This window comes from Macadamia integrifolia, unplaced genomic scaffold (genome assembly GCF_013358625.1).
Source record: "Macadamia integrifolia cultivar HAES 741 unplaced genomic scaffold, SCU_Mint_v3 scaffold39, whole genome shotgun sequence".
NCBI classification, from domain to species: Eukaryota; Viridiplantae; Streptophyta; class Magnoliopsida; order Proteales; family Proteaceae; genus Macadamia; species Macadamia integrifolia.
Window position 1 is genome coordinate 245,502 of NW_024869937.1, and position 24,127 is coordinate 269,628.

The 24,127-nt window shown below is 38.2% G+C and overlaps 1 protein-coding gene across 1 annotated transcript in view; it reads left to right on the plus strand.

The window, feature by feature from the left end:
* Window positions 1-23,211, plus strand: part of LOC122068419 — a 39,558-nt gene extending 16,347 nt beyond the window's left edge. Inside the window, exons 5-9 of the mRNA XM_042632273.1 lie at window positions 7,995-8,060; window positions 8,175-8,228; window positions 8,752-8,859; window positions 22,567-22,647; window positions 22,767-23,211. Coding sequence (XP_042488207.1) covers window positions 7,995-8,060; window positions 8,175-8,228; window positions 8,752-8,859; window positions 22,567-22,647; window positions 22,767-22,832 — 375 coding nt within the window. The 3' untranslated portion in view covers window positions 22,833-23,211. The remainder of the gene's footprint in view (window positions 1-7,994; window positions 8,061-8,174; window positions 8,229-8,751; window positions 8,860-22,566; window positions 22,648-22,766) is intronic.
* Window positions 23,212-24,127: the final 916 nt, after the last annotated feature.

Below are 24,127 nucleotides of genomic sequence, written 5' to 3' on the forward strand. Positions count from 1 at the left end.
GGTGGAATCTATGCAAGTTTCTATTGATCGTTTGGTGGCAGTAGATAAAGGAAAGAGTCCCATTCAATCTGGGGATTCTTCCAACACCACTCCATAGGATGCGCCAGTAACACTACCACCACCACCACCTCCACCACCATATGGGACTGGTAGACATGATGATGGAGCAGAAAGAGCAGCAAAACTGGATGTCCTTAATTTTTATGGAGACAATAATCCAGAATTGTACCTTGACTGGATTCACAGTTTAGATACATTCTTCAGATGGTACGGGTTGACTGAGGCTCGAAAGATCCTATTTGCAGAGGCCAAACTGAAAGGCACGGCTCGAGTCTGGTGGATCAAGCAACAACAACAGAACCAAACCCGAGGCATTGGTTTGGTCACTACTTGGGCTGAAATGTATGAAGTCATGAATCGGCGATTCTTGCCTTCTGATTACAAGCAATGCATGCATCTCAGGTTTGCACAGTTGAAACAAGCGAATTTGACCGTTGAAGAGTATGGGCCCGTTTGGTATCGTTCTAAAAAAACGTTTCTGGAGTTTTTTCGTTCTATTGGAACGAAAAAACGGAATCTTCTGTTTGGTGCACTTATGGTCCGTTTCTGTTTTTTTGGAACAAAAAGTGAAAAAAAAACTGAAAAAACGAGATTTGATGGAACTCCAAAATGGAGTTCCGTCTTCCCAGTTTCGTTCCATTTTACAAAAAAAAAAAAAAAATTTCCCGATAAAAGCCTGAAATTTTAAGACACCATTTTTTCGTTTAAAAACTGCGTTTTGACACAGAAACTGAAATTTTCGTTTTTGAAACGAAACGGCGTTTTTGGAACAGAAACGATACCAAACAGGCCCTATGTTGCTAGATTTTATTATTTGGCCACTCGTTCTGACTTTGAGTGGGATGAAGAAGTCTTAGTGGTTCAATTTCGCAATGGTTTGCACCCTCAACTTAGTGCTGCCCTTGCATCTAGTCGACTACCTACCATGGAAGACGCCGTACAAGTAGCATATCAGGTTGAGGAAAGTCTGAAACGCCCATACAATCGGAGAAATTTTGCAGATACTTTTTCTCGAGGTACTAGTTCCGTTTGGCAACAGTCTCCCACCCAAGAGAGGTCATCTAGCAAACCACAGGCTAGTGCTACATCTATGGCCTCTTCACGACCTAGTTGGCCGTATTCTCCACCTTGACATGTCTCTGAAATGTTATTTTCACGGCCTACTTGCCCATACTCACCCCCTCGGCGTGGTTCAGATAAGCCTTCTGATTCTTCAAAATTTACAGTTCGGTGCTACTCATGCCATGGATTTGGACATATCAGTGCTCAATGTCCCAGCCGTTTGGTTGTTTTTATTGATAAGGATTCTCCTATACCATATATTCTCGAAGAGCAACTTGGTTCTGACACAGTTGATTTAAAAGAAGAGCGTGCAACAGGTGAAGTCAATGACACTCTCAGTGACGAGGACTAACATCCTTTTTATGTCATTCGTCATGTGTTGACCACTCAGAAGGCCACTGAAAATGAGGATTGGCGCCGCAGTAGTATTTTTCAGACTCGTGTGAAGTGCAATGATCAGTTGCTAACCTTGGTCATTGATGGAGGCAGTTGCACTAATGTTGTCTCTGAAGACACTGTTCGTAAGCTGGGATTGAATACAGAACCACATCCTAATCCTTACAAGGTTGCGTGGGTGAACAACACTAATCTCAAAATCACAGATAAGTGCTTAGTCACATATTCTATTAGTGGATTTAAGGATACAGTCCAATGTGATGTTCTCTCTCTGAAGGTGTGCCATATCCTTCTTGGTCGACTTTGGTTGTTTGATAAGAAAGTACAGCATTGTGGCTATGCCAATACCTATGCCTTCAAGCATGCCAACAAGACTATGAAGTTTCATCCTGCCAAAGATCTCCCTGAAATTAAGCTCAAGAATATGGTGGGATCGTTCCTCATTTAGCGTATTCCTTCAGACGGTCTTCTCGGTCCTTTCCCTAACTCGACAGAGTCGAGTTCTTTTCAGAGGAGGAGAGTTGATGCAGATACGGCTGCCCTTTCTTGGTTGGACCAGCATGACCGGCTTTGGAAGCCAAGAGCCAAGAAGAACAGGTCCAGCCTAGGGTTTTGGTTCAACAAGGGTTGGAAATAAAATTAGTAGTTTACTTAGTATTTTATTTCATGTTTTTATTTTCCAGACTTGAACGTAGGAGTAGGATTTACTTCCTTGCTTTGGTTTCCTTTTTATAGTTGTTTCCTAGTTTAGGCTAGTTTCCATTTTAGTTAAGTTTCTAATTTCATGTTCCTATTTTCCTATATATTGGTTGTAATCGATTGAAGATTTAGAGAGAGATTTGATTATTGAATGAATGTGTTGAGTGTGATTCTCCGTTTTCCCCCCTCTCTACCCTGATTTCCCCTCCCTTCCCTAAGAGTTCTCCATCACCAAATCCATTCTCTTAAGAGGGGAAGGTGCCTCTTCCTAGAGGGACAAATAGGAAAACAGAGCTAAGGACTCTCTTCCAAACAATGGAGGAGAAAGAGGACTCAAAGAAAAGGTGATTAATATCTTCGAGACCACACCAACACAAGCAACAGGTAGGGGGACGAGGATATTGCAGTAGATGAGGAAAGACTGGGTGGGGGAGACAATTGGAAAGAGCTCTCCAGATGGTGAAACTATGACGGGGGGATATATGCTTTGAACCAGACAATTTTGCACTAGGGAGCAAAGGATTTTTGAGATCTGACCAGATTCCAAGCAGAGGAGGTAGTGAAGCAACCAGATGATGAGGGAGACCAAATGATCCTATCCACTATACCATTGGAGGGGAAAGATGGCAGGGAAGCCTAAAGGAAGGGAAATAGGGGGAGGGGACTGGGAACCATTGGAGATGATGGATGCAACAAGGGTATCCCTTGAAAAACCGGAGGAATAAATCAATCTGGCACCAACGATCTGAAAGAGGATGTTGGAGGGGTGTCAATTGTCAAGCTAGAAGGAAGTGGAAGTGTAGAGAAATGGGATGAAAATCATACCTCCCCAAAAATTGGGAGAACCCACGTGGTCATACATATCAAAATGTGTCAAGTTATGGCACGCTTTCCAATATTGTAGGAATGCACGCCAAGTATCGAAATTGGGAGTCGCCAATTAGGGATGATGGGCCTAGGACCCAAAATATGTCTCTTTCCCTTAGGATAGAGAAGACTATGACTCATAATTGGATAAGGAATAGTCCACGTCTAAATCTCTAGACAAGTATCAATTTACAAGGCGGGAAGGTGGTAGACGCCCATCTTGCCCGACCCAAAGGTCGGTCTGCTTCTATCTAGACCTGTGTAACCCTGTTTACTAAGTTTACACTAAGTCATAAGTAAAAATCTAATCTAGGTTGGATTAAAAGTATGTTGTCCTAACCAAATTTCTAGGTTTGACTACTTTAAGTTAAAGCAAGTGTGCGTGCAATAATAATAACACATGATTGACTATACACTATAATTAAATCCTTGGCCACAGAAAAATGGGCACTAGCTCAATATTTTAGTTTCACTTGAGTCCATTTTGGCCATAGAAACCTAGGCGACAGTCGCCTTGTTGCACTGCATGCCGTCTTGTGTTTTGACACTTATTTATGTTAAATATCATTTAAGTAAATGTATTTTATTCATAAATAAGCAAATACCCCCTATTTGAATCCAATAAAAATAGTTTAAAAATCAAATTCCAAAAGGATAAAAAGTCAACCCTCTAGTCCAATAACAAAAACTGGATTTTGGTTATAGGGGCGATTTTCAACTTTTAAATGCTGGGTTTTTTTCTCAATTATGAAAATTTTATAAATTCTATCATGTTAAAACATTACTAAAAACCAAAAGTCCGGTAAAATAATATTTTGTTTTGGTATCCATAAAATTATTTTCGTTCTGCCGATTTTAACATCATTCGCACACTTAAAAATAAGTTTGACCGGAGTATAACTTTGTCATTACAACTCAGATTTAAGTAATCTTAGACTTGTTGGAAAGCTGGTTTTATATTATAACTAATACAAGAAGTCTCATGTAAATAAAATCATTTGACCAGTCAAACTTATTATAGAACAAGAGCATTTCTCTAAATTTTGATTTTTGTAAAACTTTATATGACTTAATGTTAATTTTTTATGATTTAATATGGCTAAATGTTGATTTTTAATGACTTGATGTTGTTTAATCTTGATTTTTTATGATACAAGGTATATATAGCTTACTAAATAATGATAGAAAATAGGGAAAATAAAAAACAACACTTGGTCGCCTTGTTCGCCTTAAGGCGGTCGCCTTCTCGCCTAAGGGCTTAGGCAACCCTCCGCCGCCTTGGTTCGCCTTAGTGCTGTGACAACTATGAACCCAACACAATTTGAAGCGTATGACCACGCGGGTTCCCCCAATTTTTTGGTAAAGGTATGATTTTCATCCCATATCTCTGCAAGCTCTCTCCTGCTCTACTCTTTCTGGTCTTTTCAATCCCTTTAGTCTCTCTTTCTTTTCCCCTCTGGTTTTTTTTTTCCTTCTTCCCTACGTGCTGTCAATACCTTGTTTTGGTGCTGAATAACCTTCTACAGGTCAGATTCAAGAAGACGCTCCCCTTGTTAATTAGCCATAAGATTTGGGCTGAAGGACACCCATCCATAGGGGACTCAAGCTTTTGGATACTGTTCTCGAAATTCCCTTTGAAGATGTGCCTATTGAACCTGTAACCAAAAGGCAGCAAGTCTACCGCCAGTTCTTGAAATAGAACTTCTCTGTTGACCTCGGGGTTGCTGTTGCTAGTCATTGGTTGTACGAATCAACAGAGAATTGCAAGGTGATCCTTCATCTGCAATTTCAGCTCCATCTGATCGGAATCGAGAGAGTTCTCATCATTTCAAAGCCCTAGCCTTCTGCTGGTCTCCTTCGCTGGTTGAGTTTCGAGAGAAGGAAAAAGACGGTTCTTCTTCTATTTGCTTTTAAAGGCAAGTTGTTGTTTTTTTTGGGTGAATTAATAAATGCATTAACAGAAGGGGGAGGGAAAATATATCCCCTAAGGGAGAATACAACCCTATAAGGGTAACCATAGTGGGCTTGAGGAGTGGGAGACATGTCACAAATGACATGTCTAAAACAACACAAGGCCCACAAGGCCAAAACAAGAGCGAGAAGCCTAACAACTTACAATTCAAAAGCCCACATGGGCTGAACAGGAACTCAGAAGCCCAAGAAGGAGGAGGGGCAAACTAGGAAATTTGGAGGTAGGGTTCCACCAAACCCTACCAACAGGTCTCAACACTTCAACTTCCATCCGTCAAGACGTGAGTCAGAGCTCCGGTGGAAAGGCAGGCACAGCGGGGGCCTTGCTGAGGGCCACGGCCAAGAGAGAATCTGGCCTCGCAGAGGGGACAGTTGCGAAGGGGGTGCCGGCGTGGTGGCTGTCGGCCGAGCATGACTTGCAACCTTGCAGGTTGCAAGCTGTGCAAAGAACTTGCCAAAAACATTGGGACAACGTTGGTCTGCCAAGGAACAAGAAGAGAGCATGCCAAGGATTTGCAGCACCGGAGCACACTCAATCAATGCAGCAACTCGAGGATGAGCGCCAACAGACCCAATGAGCATCGGTAGAGGGTGGGAGGAGCAAACGAGGCGATTCGGGAGCAGATCTGTGCAGCGGACGACGACTTAGCAATGCTCGAACAAAGCGGCAACTCAAGGCAGAGCAGAGGCAGGCCTAGAGCTAGTCGGCGGAAGGAGGAGCCAGCGATTCCAGAATGGAGGATTAGAGATCCCGGCAAGACCATCATCATAGATGGGAGTGGAAAGAAGGGGAGGCAGCTAGGGTGGATCGCTACCTCCTGAACATGTGAGACCGAAGAAGAAGAGGAAGAAGAAGAAGAAGAGGATGCGGGGCAAAGGGAGAGAGAGAGGGAGAGGGAGAGGGACAGGATGAGAGAGAAGAAGGGGAAGGATGGGGAGGGGGATGGAGAGCGGGGGAAGCAGCCCGGCGGGAGGCCAGGCTGCTCCTAGCGGTGGCATTAATAGGGTTCTGCAAGCAAGGATTAAAAGCGAGAGTTCAGCAAGCGAGGGTTCCGCAAAAATCCAGGGCAAGTTGTTATTACACTTAAGCCCTTGTTTCCCTAAATATGTGTTCTATTATTTTCCTCACCTTTTGTAATTCTAGAACACCCGTCCACTTTCAAATTTTAACTCCAGTTGAATCGACTACTTATCTCCTTCACTTTTAAGGGTTTGAATTGTTACTGAATTTACAAAATGTCATTCAATCATTAATTTGAGCTATCTATCACTCTTGTGGGCCCATAAGCGATCCAATTTCAGTTTGGAAACCTGGGTCCGCATCACCCAACTTGTTGTCTTTGTTGGAATGCTAGGGAAGCTATCGACCAATCGACCACCTCTTCTTTCGGTGCCCCTTATCCTCATCTATTTGGTCCAAGACCGTTCCTAAATGTTGGCCCAGAAGAAGAATTATCATCCTCCCCTTTTCTAGAGAATGGAATTGGGTTGACATGTCATTTTCCGACTCTTCAATTTGTGATTTATCAGAAAGCTCGCCTTTGGAGCAGTCATCTCTCATATTTGGATGGAGCACAACCTTGGAAAAAAAGTACAAAACAGACCACAAACCAGACTAGAAAAAAAGTAGAACCTTCACAATCACAGGACACTGGTATAAATTAGAATATAGGAGAAATACGGCATCACCAAATTGAGAACTCTGAACACTGTGTGACTCTGGTCGAGTATTCCCTTCAGTCAACAGAATAAAACCCCAAAATGTGAAGATGATCAGATGGCTGGATGTTCAATCATGGATCTGCTTCAAAAATTGAAACTTTAGATTCTAAAATTTAGGAGACCAAATATCTCTCAATCAACCAGTCTGATGTGGACCAAATTATGGTCGAATGTCACACCCAGGCCAGGGAATAGCAGCACAAAATCTGGTACTAATCCAAGTGTCTGATTACAAAAATACAGATACCTAAACAGAGCAGGAAATCTAGAAACAGGGTATCTGCAAGCAATGAACTTGCAGGAAAATCTAAAGCAAATTAGAACCTGGTAAGCCTTTTTGATCCACAATCAGATCATATCACCGAAGCTTGATGGAAGGTTGATAATCATCCAGACATGATCCTTCTTCCACGTATAAAAAGTCTCTTGTTTTAGTACCTTCATCAAACAAGAGAAGCAGTAGAAACTGCTGCACACTTCCATGATCTGTTGAAGAACTCTCGAAACAGCAATAACGGTGTGCAGTCACTGGTTGATTGCTTTGATACCATCTGGCAGAACCAGAACAAGAACAACCAGTACCTGCATAAAAGAAGAAGAAAGAAATAAAGGAAGAAGAAAAGAGCATAGTGATTAGAGTGAGTGTTACCTTAATCAGCTACAAAGCTGTTTATTTATAAGAAAGGAAATAATGAGAATAACAAAAATCTCCCTAGACTGATAAATATTCACCCATAAGCTCCTGAAACTGAAACAATGTTACAATAAATCTGTGCGGTATTACTTAACAGTGTATATTTGAGCATACATGGATTATGGATAGCCAATTGAATGATTAATGGATATGACAAGATGCTTTGTTAAGAGCAGTTTCCTGTTATTCGTTTTGTTATTGCATGCTGCCTATAAAATGCTTAATCTCTTTAAGGGCTTTGTGTATCCATTATAGAATCCATTTGTCTGCACCTCCAAGGAAGCTGGGCTTAAAACTTTACGTCTTAATACATCCTGCAGAGTAGTAACGATGCATTTTCCCCCCATAAAGCTTTTTGTAAATATTATGATTTTACTTATGTGCATAATTTCAAATGTTTTTTATTTTATATCGTGGTATTGGTGTCTGAGGAGACCGAATATTTCAAGTGAACTTCTCTTTCTGTCTATTGGGAAGTAATTTCAATAGTTATCATGTTCCTTCTTTTATTCCATACTTCCAGATGGCAGACATTGTTACAGAACAGTGGATCCAGATCCAGCAACTTGAGCAGGCACTTCAAATAGCAGTTACGTATAATCTCCCTGAAACAGCATAATTATACATAGAAATAGATACTGAACTAGATAAGTTGACAGCTATAATCCTTTGCTAACCACATTGATGGATTTTATTTTATTAGATGAGGAATATAAAGGCTCAAAGAAAAGCAGACTCCAGATGCATATTCTTGAAGGTAATATATGATACTTGATTGCAGGATTTTTTTTGTCCCGTTCAAATTCGGACTTATGTGTTGCACTAGTCTGCTGGTTGCAACACCTGACTTTTTGGAAAATATTCATTCCACTTGGCTTGTAGTGGTTGGAGTCAATTTTCCTTTTCTGCTCTGAGCATCATCCCTTGAAAGTGAATCATTGTCAACTCACTTGCTATTTTAGATTTCCTTCTAAGCCATTCTTCGGACAGCTCCATTTATGTAGCACTGACGTTGAGAAGGAAATTGTTTATTCCTGTTTTTACCAACCGTGACAAATATTATTCACATTTTTTGTTACTTTTCCACGACATCTGATAAAGACATACATTAATGGCCATATTTACAGTAACTATTTTCTATGAAGGGGCGTGAGGGGGTGGGGGAGAACCTTTTGACTTTGCCACTGTTTTCTTTTAGATCTTTAACTAAAGTTGATGCTTTAATTTGCTTACAACTCTTCAACAACTTCTGTGTACATCATCTTCAAAAAATATTTCAGGTGCGGGGTCGATATTCATTTGTTCAGGAATCCTTGCGTTCCTACACATCAATGGCTTTGCATCAGTTAAAAAAATTCTTTTCAGCAGCTAAAAAATATCATCATGAGGTGCGTATAATAACCTGTTTTTGTTAATCATTATTGGAGCAAGCTTTTATGATGTGATCTTGAAAATGACATGGGGGGTTTGTTGTTAACTTGAAGGTCACATTTCATCTCTACTTATTAGGCTTCTTGTGGGACGACTCAAAAATAATGGTGCCAGTTGATTATAACTTTTGTTGTGGGGTCAGGATTTTCTAGTACCATTTCTTTTAAGTAAAGCATTACTACACTTAGGGCTGTCCCTTGGTGTGATGATAAAAGTTTGGCTGCAGCATCATGACTCTGTTTGAGACTTGAGGACAGCCACTTAATGCATATAATGCCAAAGCTTAGGTCGAGCCCCAATCCACCCCTCCCAAGATCCTGCTATTGCAGGACTTGCCCTGGGTTAGGCCTTGATCACTGAATTTTAGGTTGGATGAAACTGCAAGGTATGAAGGGTTTCATAATGTTTCTCAAGAAACCTTTGCCTGAAGACTCATACTTTGATCACTTGGGCACAATGTTTAAAACTTTGTCCTTCCCCATGTACCTCAATCACCAAGTTTTCAAACTGATCGAGAGAGAGGATGTCTGATGCGGATCCGGGTCCAAATTCAGAATCGGATCCCTTATGGGCCCACAAAATAATAGATAGCTCAAACTGCAAGGACCGGTGGTGAATCCGTAATATCCAAAGCAAACAGGTCCTTAAGAGGGAAACAATAGTAGTTGGGACATAACTGGAAATAAAACTTTAAAAGAAGGTGGTAATCTGAAAATTAAAGAAAATTGGGGTAAATAGAATTAAAGTTTGGGGGCAATGTGGATTTGAAGTGTTAAATAACGGTATTTCTGAAATTAATAAAAGAAGGGGTGAATTTGATAAAAAACTTAAGGGTTAGGGGCTTATTAGTAATAATAAAAAGTTAAAACCATAAAGTAATTGGAGAAGAGCCCTATTTCTTCCTTTCGATAGAACTGCAGGCGGAAGGCCAGCAAAGCTTCGAGAGGAAGAACTCAGTGGTTTGGCCTCAGATTGATCTGAAATTTCTGAGGAAGAGTTGCAGCACAAGGATCTCCCGTTTTCCACAGCCAAGGGCATGGAACAGCAGCCCAACAGTCAATATAGAAGATCTGAGTCAAGAGCTGGCGGTAGATGTTGCAGCCAATTACAAGTGTTGGCTCTCACAGCTGTGAAGGATTTTGAGGCCCCCTCTCAGAGGTTTGGGTCACCGGAGGATAAAGAATCCACGACCAAAGTTTCAATCCCAGAAGGTCAAAGGTGAGGGAGATCGATCCACCAGATTAGGGCAGCAACTATCACCCAGAAACAGAGGTGTTGAGAAGAAAGCCAGAATATAACAAGAATGAAGAGGAAGAAATAAAAAGGGAGTAGGAGAATGGAAGGCAAGAGATGAGAGAATTTTAGAAAGGGAAAAGGAGGGGTACGGCCTACCTTCAACCAAAGGAAACTACTCATTCAATTTCAATTCAGTTCTTCAAATCTGAAATCTCCATCTAGTTACATCAATATAAAGAAAGCTAACATAAAAATAGAAACCCAATAAAAATGGAAACTAAGGCAGTGTTTGACAACGTCGTTCCGTTTCTGCCGTTTCTGCGTTTTCTTGTTCCCAGAAACGGAGAAACAACCTAAAAAGCGTTTGATAAAGTTGTTCCGTTTCATCTGTTTCTAAAAAATATAAATCAAAATTTATGGCTATTTACAATTCTAGAAACGAATTTGACGTCTAGAAACGAATTTGAGAGAAAAAAGACTGTTGTACCTGATAAATCTCTCAACTATTTAAACCTAAAAAGAGGCAACCGAACCCTCTCTCCCTTTTGGGCATCCGATGATACTATTGGGTTTTAGTGGCATTATGTCTGCAAAAAACGTTTCGAGAAACAGGTTTGACAAACAATAAAAAATCCGTTTTTGTTTCTGGAAACTTGAAAAGCAGTTTCTGCTGTTTCTAGACACAGAAACAGCAGAAACGTTATCAAACGGTGCCTAAACATTGACCTATGTCTAAATCTAAAGAGAAGGAAATCCAATCAAATCAAAAGGAAGTCCTTAACCCAACGCCCAACTACATCAATGTCCTATTTCATATGATCTTTACAAACCTTCAATTTTTCATTGCATTCGAGATTCTAATAAACATGTAAAACTGCACAAGGAGGTTATTGTGAAAGAGATCCAATTTGAAAGAGCAATACTTCAGTGTCAATTTTAAATTAGTAAGTGATCATACCATGAAGGGGTGGACAAGGTCAATTGTAGTTCAAACCAGTTTAGCCAACGTTATCAGCAATATAATATTATTGCATTATACCCTTAAATCTATTGATAAATAAACTGTTGCTTACATGCTATATATCACAATTGTACTGGTAGCTGTTGTCTTCTCCAGTAGAATTGGAGACTTTCACATCTTTCTTAGTCAGCAAATTGGCAAGCTGATGACCCATGCTCTCTCTCTCTCTCTCTCTCTATAATTTGGGTGTTGTACAGAAACCAATCTATTCAAGGAAACTTAACTGAGTGTATTGCCAAACCTATCTAGTTATGTAGTTTTTTATGCCTGGATCAGTAGTGGTCTCCTACGCTGTGCCCACCACCTCCCCAAACTCCAGCCCCACACCCCCCCCAAAAAAAAAGGAGGAAAAAAAGAAGAAGAGAGCATCCCTCATTTTCACAGGACAAATGGCTAGGGCTTTACCTTTAGTTAATACATTAGCTCTACTGAAGGAATTATTGCATTCCTAAATTACATGATCTTGCCAATAAACAACCAATCAAGTCCTAAGTTTCTACAGGGATGGATTAAATACCCTTCATTGATGAGACATGGACATAGTTGTCAAGGCGACAACTTGGCATCCATGCGGTTTGCTTGGGGCCTTGGCGACAGTCGCCTTATTGCACTGCATGTCGTCTAGTGTTTTGGCACTTATTTATGTCAAATATCATTTAAGTAACCATTTCCTTAAGATTTTATTTATAAATAAGCAAAAAATACCCCCTATTTGAATCCAATAAAAGTTGTTTAAAAATCAAATTCCGTAAGGATAAAAAGTCAACCCCCCGATCCAAGAACAAAAATTGGATTTTGGTTATAGGGGCGGTTTTCAACTTTTAAATGTTGGGTTTTTCTCAATTATGAAAATTTTATAAATTCTATCATGTTAAAACTTGCTAAAAACCAAAAATCCAGTAAAATAATCTTTTGTTTTGATATCCATAAAATTATTTTCATTCACGTGATGTTAACAGCATTCGCTCACTTTAAAATAACTTTGATTGGAACATAAATTTGTCATTACAATTCAGATTTAAATAGTCTTAGATTTGTTGGAAAACTAGTTTATGTTATACCTAATACAAATTCTCATGTAAAAATAAAATCATTTGACTAGTCAAACTTATTATAGAACAATAGTATTTCTCTGAATGTTGATTTTTTATGACTTAATGTGACTTAGTGTTGATTTTTAATGTTTTGCTGTGGCTAAATATTGATTTTTAATGACTTGATGTGGCTTAATATTGATATACAAGGTATATGTAGCTTACTAAATAATGTTAGAAAATAGGAAAAATAAAAAATAACACTTAGTCGCCTTGTTCGCCTTAAGGCGGACGCCTTCTCGCCTAAGCGCTTAGACAACCCTCCAACACCTTGGTTCGCCTTGGCGTCGTGTCAACTATGGACATGGATTCCGGCGTAGCTTGAAGAAGCCATTGATGCCTTTCGAATTGTGACGATTGCAACCTTAACTTTGAGCCTGTAATGGAGATTGGTTTCTCCCTCCTCACCTTCCCAATCACACTCACACAGTAATGGGAATATGTGAATTAAGTATGGTGGAGGGAGGACCTAAGTCTCTCTATAATATAGGCTCTCTAGCCTCCCATAACGCCTAGAGAGTGGGATACCCCACATTATCACAACCACCTACAAGATAGGAGGTGGAGTCCAAGTTAGAGAGATGTCTCTTATTACTTAGTCAAAATATAGTCCACTAAAATAGGGATTTAATCAATTCAATTTATTTATATTGAACATAAATCTGACGGATAAATCCAATCTCCAAAGTAGACATTGTGACCAAAATCACCCAAAATGAAATACACTTAGATTCCATTAAATATCCTATCATTGGTTGTATTGCATAATGCCTTGAGTGAATAGATCTATTTATGTGAATTATAGTGGTCATGTGTCATTTATACTGACACATTCTCTTCCATAATTACAACAACAATAATTCCATTCAAACTTGTGCATAAAAGGGATAGGCAAAACATAATGACCTAAAACAATAATATCTCACTTATATCAAGATAATTGTACACTTAAAGATAGTGTTGAGAAACATTCAGAAACATCAATAATATGATCAAACAAATATAGAGTGTATCTATTACAATGTGACCAATACATTAAACTCTTACAAAACCCATATCTGAAATAAAATCTTCAAAGAGTTTAGGCTAATACCTTGGTCAACAGACGCCTTTTGTTTTTTAACGACTTCCTCCACAAAATTGTACTTCACTCCAATATGCTTGAATGCTTGTCATTCTTGAAATTGTACACAATGACAACATTGTCACAATACATTTTTAGTGGCTTCATGATGGTGTCGACAACCCAAAGCTTTAAGATAAAATTCCGTAACCAAATTGCCATAGATGTGGCCTCAAAGCATGCCACAAACTCTGCTTCCATAATAGAAGTAGAGACAAGTTTGCTTGGATTTTTCAAGAAACGGTGCTTCCCACCTTCGACATTGCCATCAGCAGGAAAGGGCTCCAAGGAACTCAACCTAACCGAATGAAAATGAAAATTGACTAAGTAAACCTATATCTAGGGAGCATGAGAGCATCCAACTCCAACTCCATATGAATTAAAGATGGCCAAGTCACAACTGGGTCATAAATGTCTAGTCTTACTTGAAGTTGTCATTGAGAACACTGAAAATGTAGCTGAACCGAAAATACAAAGGAGATCTCAGAGATTTAGAAGATCTGTCATTTTAGATGACTACTTAGTGTATCTCCAAGAATCGGAGTTTGATATTAGAATTGAAAATGACCCTTTAAGTCTTTCACAAGCTATGAATGATAATGATTATGCTAAATGGGTAGATGCTATGAAAGATGAGATAAAATCCATTAGTGACAATGATGTTTGGGAGCTCGTTGAATTACCTTCGGGATTCAAAACGATTGGCTGTAAATGGGTATTTAAGACCAAGCATGACTCGAAGGGTAATGTTGAACGACATGAAGCTAGGCTAGTTGCGAAAGGCTTCACTCAAAGAGAAGGCTTTGATTTCCATGAGACCTCTCCTATATCCAAAAAAGAATCACTTAAAATCATTTTAGCATTAGTGGCTCATTATGATTTGGAGCTCTACCAAGTGGATGTGAAAACAACACTCTTAAATTAGGATTTAGAGGAAAAAGTCTATATGAACTAGTTTGAGGGGTTTAGTGAACAAAAAAAAGATCTAGTGTGAAAATTAAAGAAATCCATCTATAGACTTAAACAAGCGTCTAGGAAGTGGTATCTCAAGTTCAACCACATTATAGTGTCTTTCGGATTTGTTGAGAACACCTTTGACATGTGCATATATCTAAAAGTCAGTGGGAGCAAGTTCATATTTCTAGTCCTGTATGTAGATGACATCTTACTTGCTAATAATGATCTTGGTTTATTGAAGGATACAAATCATTTCTCTGAGAATTTTAAAATGAAAGATATGGGTTTGGCCTCGTTTGTGATCGGCATAGAGATATATCGTGATAGATCTCGTTGGCTGCTTGGGGCTCTCACAGAAAGCTTATATCAATAATGAGGGGGAGAGATATGGATGAAGAATTGCAGACCAAGTGTTGCTCCTGTGATTAAAGGATGAAGGACATTCCCTTTTCTTTTGCTGTTGAGAGCCTTATGTATGTCATGATTTGTGCTCGTCCAAATGTTGGCTATGCTGTTGGTAATGTTGGGCAGATATGTCAGTAATCCTGGCAATGGATCACTGGGTGGCAGCGAAAAAGGTGATAAATTATTTACAGGGAACAAAAGAATACATGCTTACTTATAGAGCAGCTGATCAATTGAAAGTGATTGGATATTCAAACTCTAATTATGCTAGATGCCTCGACAGTAGGAAGTTTACATTTGGATATTCAGATCTTGTTCTAGATAGTTGATTGAGTATACCGACACAATTTTCTATCTTAACTAGATTGGGTCATGGTTATATCCATGTTGATTCCAATTAGGACTTGTTTATATTATACGCGCATTGGACCCTGGTATATAATTGGACCAAATTTAGATTGGATTCTTTTTAACATAATCAAAAGAATCATGATTCTTAGATTTAGAAAATGATCATGTAACTTGTTACTTTTGAATAATTTGTTCACCATTTCCATATTTTAGACTATAATTTCTTTTATGATATGAAAAATATGCTAAAGCTTATAGGATTCAGAAGCTATAGATCGAATGTGATTCGGTTGCAGTGGTTAACCTTCTTTTAAGAGGTTTAGTTCCTTGGTTCGTTTTTCAAACATGGAGAGATCTCTCCACTTTTATGGATTCAATGGAATGGGAGGTCACTCACCGCTTTCATGAGGCCAATCCTATAGCCGATTCCTTAGCAAAATGGAGTGGTAAATCCTTTATAGTTTGTTATTCCATAGGATCGTTATTAACAGTAATCTGTGAAAGAACAATCCTATCTGAATATACAGGATCAAAAGAGAAATCCGAAGCTCCTCAAACACCACATTTCTTGGTTTATCACTCTCACTAATGGCGCCATCTTCCAAGATTCTAACAGTTAATGTTTCCATAATTCTTGTACTATGTGAGGGTGCATAAAACCTGAATCCCTTTGACCATTGGCAGTAACCAATGAAATAACAACTTCATGTCTTAGGGTCCAGTTTCTTTTCATGTGGGTTATATAATCTGGCTTATGCAGGACGACCCCATACATGTGTCTCAAACTAGGTTTCTTTCCTATCCATAACTTATAAGGAGTTTTAGGTATCGACTTACTGAGAACCCGATTCAAAATATACACGGCTGTTTTCAAAGTCTCACGTCACAAAGGCTCAGATAATATTGACTTTCTCATCATACTTCATCATTTCCTAAAGGGTACGATTGCCCCATTTTGTTCAGGCATACCACATATTGGAGAGTTATACTCTTCGATTCGAGGAATCGGGAAAATGGTCTTTCACTTTGCCCTAAATTTGTATGTCTACTATAGTATTCACCCCTTCTATTAGATCTCAAGGTTTTGATTTTTTTGTCTAACTTATTTTCAACTTCAGCATAAAATGTCTAAAAAACATCCTTAACTTCAGCCTTTTCTCTTATTAAGTAGACATAAGAGTACATAGAGTTATCGACAAAAGTGATGAAATACTTTTCACTAGTTATACAAGGGTTAAAAGGGCAACATATATCAGTGTGAATTAATTCTGAAAGTGTATTACTCCTTGTGGTAGCCACTTTGTTTTTTCTAGTTTGCTTTCCTTTAATGCAATCTAGACAAGTTCCAAAGTCAGTGAAGTCTAGAGTATGCAATACACTATCATTCACTAACCTTTCCATTGTAGGTCTAGCGATATAACCTAAGCGACTATGCCACAAAGTCAAGGAAACCTCATTATAGGATTCACGTTTAGATCCAACATTCACATGGAGAAGAAATAAGGGATTTCTTATAATCGGAGTCCATATTCAATTTATAAAGACTATCACATAAATATCCAGTAAAAACTAGAATATTTTCTTTATAACCATTCAAAACATTGTTTCCAAAGATAAGATTAAAACCAGACAATCAAGTTTAGACAACAAAACTAAATTCATGGACATAGAAGGGACATAGAGAGAGTTCGTCAACTACAGATGGTATCCGGTATCCATAATGAGTCTGTAAGTGCCAATTGTTCAAACTTCAGACTCCATCCGGTTCCCCATGTAAACTACACTCTTACTTGGATTTGGTCTCCGGGTTGAAAGGAATCCTTGCATGGAATTTGAAATATAGATAATGGCACTAGAATCAATCCACCATGTGTTATCAGGAACATCTATAAAGTTGGTTTGAAAACAAACAAGGATAGAATCATTATTTTTTTTTAAAACCAAGTTTTGCGCTTCTGACAATCCTTACGAAGATGTCCCGCAGAAGAAACACTTCACTTTGTCAGGGTTCTTTTCATTGTCATCCTGTGGATTGGTTGTTTTCTTCTTTTGTGCAGACTTATTGTACCTCCTTTGCTTTCTTTTATTTGGAACATGGTTTGCAACCTGGTTCCTTGCAGCTTCTTCTGTCTCATCTCTTCTTGAACACACATGTTTTGCAACTTATTTAAGTTCCACATGTCTTTGTTCGTATTATAGTGGATCTGGAATGCCTTTTCAGGTAGAGATATCATGATGAATTACACGAGGTAAGCTTCACTAATTGCCAGTTTGAGTTTATCCAACTCAGCTGCCACATTGGCCATCTCCATTATGTGATCCCTTACACTTGCCATCATATTTCATTGTTACTAGCCTTTTCATCAGAGTGCTTGCCACAAACTTGTCAACCGATGCAAACCGAATCTCATGTTCTTCTTACTCATCACTAGTACTATACTCAATGAGAACATGAGTTGATTTTTAATGGCACAAGAAGTAATCATGGTCCTTGGCCATTAGGTAGTACTTGAGTTGATCATGCCAATCCGAGAAGTTTGAGCCAGTGAGAATAGGGACAGAATTTGGAACAGTGATTAGTGTTGATCCAGCTGTAAGAAAACAAAAACACGTGCTTACTATCAATCATGCTTTGAGTTTATCATAATACTAGAATCGTTTATTTTAAAAAAAACAACATATTGCATTATTACAATTTATCCTTTGGGATCAAAAGTGTTACACGCTAGTGGTTCACTCAGTGGATGTTGGAAGTCATCCTTAGGGCTAGACTATCTTTATACACAGTCAAGCTAAGATGAATACCCTTGGATATTCCATTTTAACTTGACCGATAGACTTAATGATTTTATTTTTTTGACTTAATACCTAAATGACTAGTTTATGATGTGATTGTCAAATATGTCTAGGGTTAACATTTATGATCATCACAACTAAGAGGAATCTGTACCTTTGAATACTCACATTCCACTAAATTGTATGTTCAAATACGCCAAACTTATTTCATTATTGTTTAAGATGTGCTACTTTAATTTGAGGACTTCAAAGAAATTAATCAACATAATAAAAAAAAGTGTGCCTTTGGACTCCCATTAAACTTGATTGTGTGACTAGCATTATTGTCTTAAATGGTGTTTTATTGATGTTAAACCATTAATGATGTTTAGGTTCATTAATTTTAGTTCAATATCTGTGAATTTTCATGTTCAATCCGCTATGGCAGCATTACAATCATTAAGTTCCTAGTTTTATGCCAAGCACCATTTAAGACATTAATGTTAGTCACACAGTCAAATTTAGTGGGAGTGTCCAAAGGCACACTTTTACTTATTATGTTGATTAATTTATTTGAAATCCTAAAATTAAAGTAGCACATCTCAAATAATAATGAAATAAGCTTGGCATATTTGAACATACAATTTAGTGGAATGTGAGTATTCAAAGGTACGCATTCCTCTTGGTTGTGATGATCATAGGTGTTAACCCTAGACATATTTGACAATCACATCATAAACTAATCATTTAGGCATTAAGTTAAGAAAATCATTAAGTCTATCGGTCAAGTTAAAATGGGAATATCCAAAAGTATACATCTTAGCTTGATTGTGTATAAAGATAGTCTAGCCCTAAGGATGACTTCCAACAAACATTGAGTGAACCACTAGCGTGTAACACTCTTGATCCCAAAGGATAAATTATAATAATACAATATGTTGCTTTTTCTAAAATAATGATTCTAGTATTATGATAAACTCAAAGCATGATTGATGGTAAGCACGTGTTTTTGTTTTCTTACAGTGGGACCAACACCTATCACTGTTCCAAATTCTGTCCTTATTTTCACTGGCTCAAACTTCTCGGATTGGCATGATCAACTTAAGTACTACCTAATGGCCATGGACCATGATTACTGCTTGTGCCATTAAAAATCCACTCATGTTCTCACTGAGTATAGTACTAATGATGAGAAATATGGACGATCAAATCGATTTTGTGTCTTACATAAAGATGTTGATCTTAAAGAATGTAAAAAATTCCATCCATAATCTAATGATGCAAAGACATTTCTGAAGGCTGTTGAGAGTCGGTTGACAAGTCTATGGCAAGCACTCTGATGAAAAGGTTAGTAACAATGAAATATGATGGCAAAAGTGGTGTAGGGGATCACATAATGTAGATGGCCAATGTTGCAGCTTAGTTGGATAAACTCAAACAGGCAATTAGTGAAGCTTTCATCGTGTAGTTCATCCTGACATCTCTACCTGAAAAGGCATTCCAGATCCACAGAGACACGTGGAACTTAAATGAGTTGCAAAACATATGTGTTTAGGAAGAGATGAGGCAGAAGAAGCTGTAAGGAACCAAGTTCTGCAAGGAACCAAGTTGCAAACTATGTTTCAAATAAAAGAAAGCGAGGGAAGTACAAGAAGTCTGCACAAAAGAAGGCAACCAATCCACAGGATGGCAATGAAAAGAACCCTGACAAAGTGAAGTGTTTCTTCTGCGGGATATCTTCGTAAGGATTATCAGAAGCGTAAAACTTGGTTAAAAAAAAAAAGATAATGATTCTATCCTTTTTTGTTTTCAAATCAACTGTATAGATGTTCCTTATAACACAAGGTGGATTGATTCTAGTTCCACTGTGCATATTTCAAATTCCATGCAAGGATTCCTTTCACTCGGAGACCAAATCCAAGTAAGAGTGTAGTTTACATGGGGAACCAGATGGAGTCTGAAGTTCGAACGATCGACACTTATAGACTCATTATGGATACCGGATACCAGCTGTAGTTGACGAACTCTCTTTGTGTCCCTTTACTGTCTAGGAATTTAGTTTAGTTGTCTAAACTTGATTGTCTGGTTTTAATCTTAACTTTGGAAACAATGTTTTGAATGGTTATAAAGAAAATATTCTAGTTTTTGTTGGATATTTATATGATAGTCTTTATAAATTGAATTTGGACTTCGATTATGAGAAATCCCTTATTTCTTCTCCATATGAATGTTGGATCTAAATATGAATCCAACAGTGTGGTTTCCTCGACTTTGTGGCATAGGCGCTTAGGTCATATCGCTAGACCTAGAACGGAAATGTTAGTGAATGATGCTATATTGCATACTCTAGACGTCACTGACTTTGAAACTTGTCTAGATTGCATTAAAGGAAAGCAAACTAGAAAAAATAAAGTGGTTGCCACAAGGAGGGATGCACTTTTAGAATTAATTCACACTGATATATGTTGACTTTTTATCCCTTGTATAACTGGTGAGAGGTATTTCATCGCTTTTATCGATGACAGCTCTAGGTACTCTTATGTTTACTTAGTAAAGGAAAAAGTTGAAGCTAAGGATGTTTTTTAGACATTTTTGCTGAAGTTGAAAATAAGTTGGATAGGAAAATTAAAATCGTGAGATCTAATAGAGGTGAATACTATGGTAGACATACAAATTTAGGGCAAACTGAAGGACCATTTGCCCGATTCTTGGAATCGAATGGTATAACTCCTCAATATACATTTCTTGGGATGCTTGAACCAAATAGGGTTACAGAAAGACGCAATCGTACCCTTTAGGAAATGATACGGAGTGTGATGAGAAACTCAACATTATTTGAGTTTTTGTGGAGTGAGGCAGCGAAAAAGGTAATGCGTTATTTATAGGGAATAAAAGAATACATGCTTACTTACAGAGCATCTGATCAAGTGGAAGTGATCAGATATTTAGACTCTGATTATGCTGGATGCTTTGACAATAGGAAGTCATCAGGATATGTTTTTCTACTTGTTGGAGGGGTGATTTCATGGAAATCCAAGAAGCAGACTTGTGTCTCTACTTCTACCATGGAAGCAGAGTTTCTGGCTTGCTTTGAGGCCACATATATGACAATTTGGTTATGGAATTTTATCTCAAATTTTTGGGTTGTCGACACCATCAAAGCCACTGAGAATGTACTATGACAATGTTGCCGTTGTGTACTACTCGAAGAATGACAAGAATTCTAGTAGAGCGAAACATATTGGAGTGAAGTACAATTTTGTGAAGGAAGCCGTTCATAAACAAGAGGTGTCGACAATTCATATAAAGACAAGTCTGATGATTGTTGATCCGTTGACCAAATATTAGCATGTAAACTCTTTGAAGATCTTATTTCAGATATGGGTCTTGTTAGAGTTTAATGTATTGGTCACATTGTAATAGACACTTTATGTTTATTTGATCATATTATTGATGTTTCTTAATGTTTCTCAATTTTATCTTTATGTGCACATTTATCTTGATATGAGTGAGATGATATTGTTTTAAACCATTATGTGTTGTCTATCCCTTTTATGCACCGGTTTGAATAGAATTATTGATGTTGTAATTGTGGAAGGGAGTGTGTCAGTATAAATGACACATGACCGCCATAATTCATATTAATAGATCTATTCACTCAAGGTATTATGTAATACAAACAATGATTAGGATATTTGATGGAATTCAAGTGTATTTCGTTTTCGGTGATTTTGGTCACATAGTTCAAGTGGGAGATTGTTGGATTTATCCGTTATATTTATGTTTAATATAAATAAATTGAATTGATTAAATCCCTATTTTAGTGGACTATATTTTGATCAAGTCACGAGAGACGTACCTGGTTGTGATAAAGTGGGATACTCCACTCTTTAGTCGTTATGGGAGGCTAGAAAGTGTCTATATTATAGGAAGACTTAGGTTCTCCCTCCACCAAACATAATTCACATATTCTCATTACTGTGTGAGTGTAACTAAGAAGGTGAGGAGGGAGAAACCAATCTCCATTATAGGCTCAAAGTTAAGGTTGCAGTCATCCCAATTCGAAAGGCGTCTATGGCTTCTTCAAGCTCCGCTGGAATCCATGTCTTGTCAGTGAACGGTATGTAATCCATCCCTGTAGAAATTTAGGACTTGATTAGTACTTTATTGGGAAGATCATGTAATTTAGGAATGCAATAATTCCTTCACTAAATGCCCAAATAGACTAGCATGTACTAGAATGATAGTGCCCTTCTCATATCTGAGGATGTTGACAGAAGGACGTTATGGTGAACAATGAATCCAATAATGAAGTTTAGTTTGACCCAACCAGAAAGGTGAAGTAAAAGAGAGAGTTACTGCAAGGCAAATGTGTCCAAATCACCTTGGGAGAAAATGATGGAATGTCATGACTTCTGAGTTCTGACTGATGGTTATGAAACCTTATTAATTTTATTAGATGGTCTTTTGTTTCTTCTTTGCATATTGTTCACCTCTCCTGTCATTGGTTTCAGTTGATGTGACAGACATTACAAGCACTGAGGTCACCAAAGTTGGACCTTCTGGAGGATGATAATTAAACAGCAGTTTTTATTGTCATTCTTATGAAATATAGAATGTTTTGTTTCCAAGTCTTTAATTCAGAGTGCAAATGTGAAGTTGCCGCTGAGCAAATTTCAAGATCTTTCAAATCTTTTTGCAGCTTCAAGGTTTTGTGAAACAAGAGATGGAGAAGAATGAATTCACAGCAGTTCTTGCAAATGAGGAGGTTATATTTTTTGTGGTATGTTTTAGATCTGTAACAAGTAAATGCCACCTTTTAAAATTTTATTTATTATTTGGACCCTTGTTATCTGCTTATTTTCTTCATATTTCTAATTGTGCTTGATCTGTGTATTTCAGGCTTCTGCTCTAATTGTTTTCCCTATAATGGGTGCTTGGACCTGGCTGTCATCATCTTTCAGTTAAGTAGGACTCCTACCTGTCCTGGTAAAATGAAGAGTTTCCCATATCCTTTTGAGTAAGAGGGCATATCATCTGAAGTTGCATGGGTTGGAACATCCATTCAATTGCTGGAAAACCAATACAAGCCAAATCTAGTTGAATTCAACCGTAGGTTGGTAAATCAATTCAAATTTTTTGTACATTATTTTCTTGGGATTTTCCTCTTTTTTTTTTTGGAAAAAGGGATGTATATTCTGGATTTTTTTTCTTGCTTGAAACATTCATCAATCTGGCAATTGTGTGACCTCGACAGTTGCAATTAACATGAAAAAAATGGTGTAAAACCCAGATCAGCCACTGGTTGAGGCAATAAAACTGAGACTGTCCTTGGCAAGTTGGACAAGCTATGGATTTCAAGAGAGGGAATAGAGAATGCGATGCTTATATTTAAAGCTAGGCATCCCAACCCACTTGTAGGGTTGGGTTGGGTTGGGTTGGGCTCAGCCCAGGCCATACCTGGGTTTGTCAATCTTAGCCCTAGCCTGCCCTGTTGCCTGAAAAGTCCAGCCCTGCCGAGCTGAGGGATGACTTAGGGTGGGCGTTGGCTTACAGGCCAAACTTGCACCACCAGTCTGGACTTTGGATACTCTTCTCGTCAGTTAAGCTCTTTGTGGGTTTAACAGAATCTCCAGTTTGATACTCAACTGAAATTTGAAACGTAAAGGGGTTACGTCGGATCCAGATCCTCTCCAACGAATTTTGCTCTAACCTTCCTCCAAGACAGGCATGCCTGGGGCTGCGTTACTCAAGTGTTGAGCCTTGTGCCTGCGTCTTGGAGGGAGGTTGATTGGAGAGGATCTCAAACCTCGGCTGGGGAATGATTTCAGTCGATTCAAGGGCGCAGAATCAGATTAGGCATAAAAGTTTTTCCTTTGTTTTGCGGTGGCATATGTCATTTCAGGCCAAACCCATATATGCCACAGGAAAGGGTGATGTGACATAAACCATTGGACATTTAATAAACGGGATTGATTACGTATTTTACTATCATACTTTCAATTAATTTTCTTATGAATTACTGTATCCCAAGGGGTAGCACAATTGGTGAGCAACGAACTTCGTACGAGTTGTAAACTCAAACGTCCTAAGTTTGATTTCTACTAGGCATATTTTGGGTCACTCACACAGGGGTGTTTTAGTGTTCTTCACTGTTTTCAGTGAAAGTTGAATGGTGGTATGATCCGGTCTATGCGGTTAGATTATAATGAAATTAAGTGGAATTCATAACTGTCTCAATGTCATTTTTTCCTTCTTTTTTT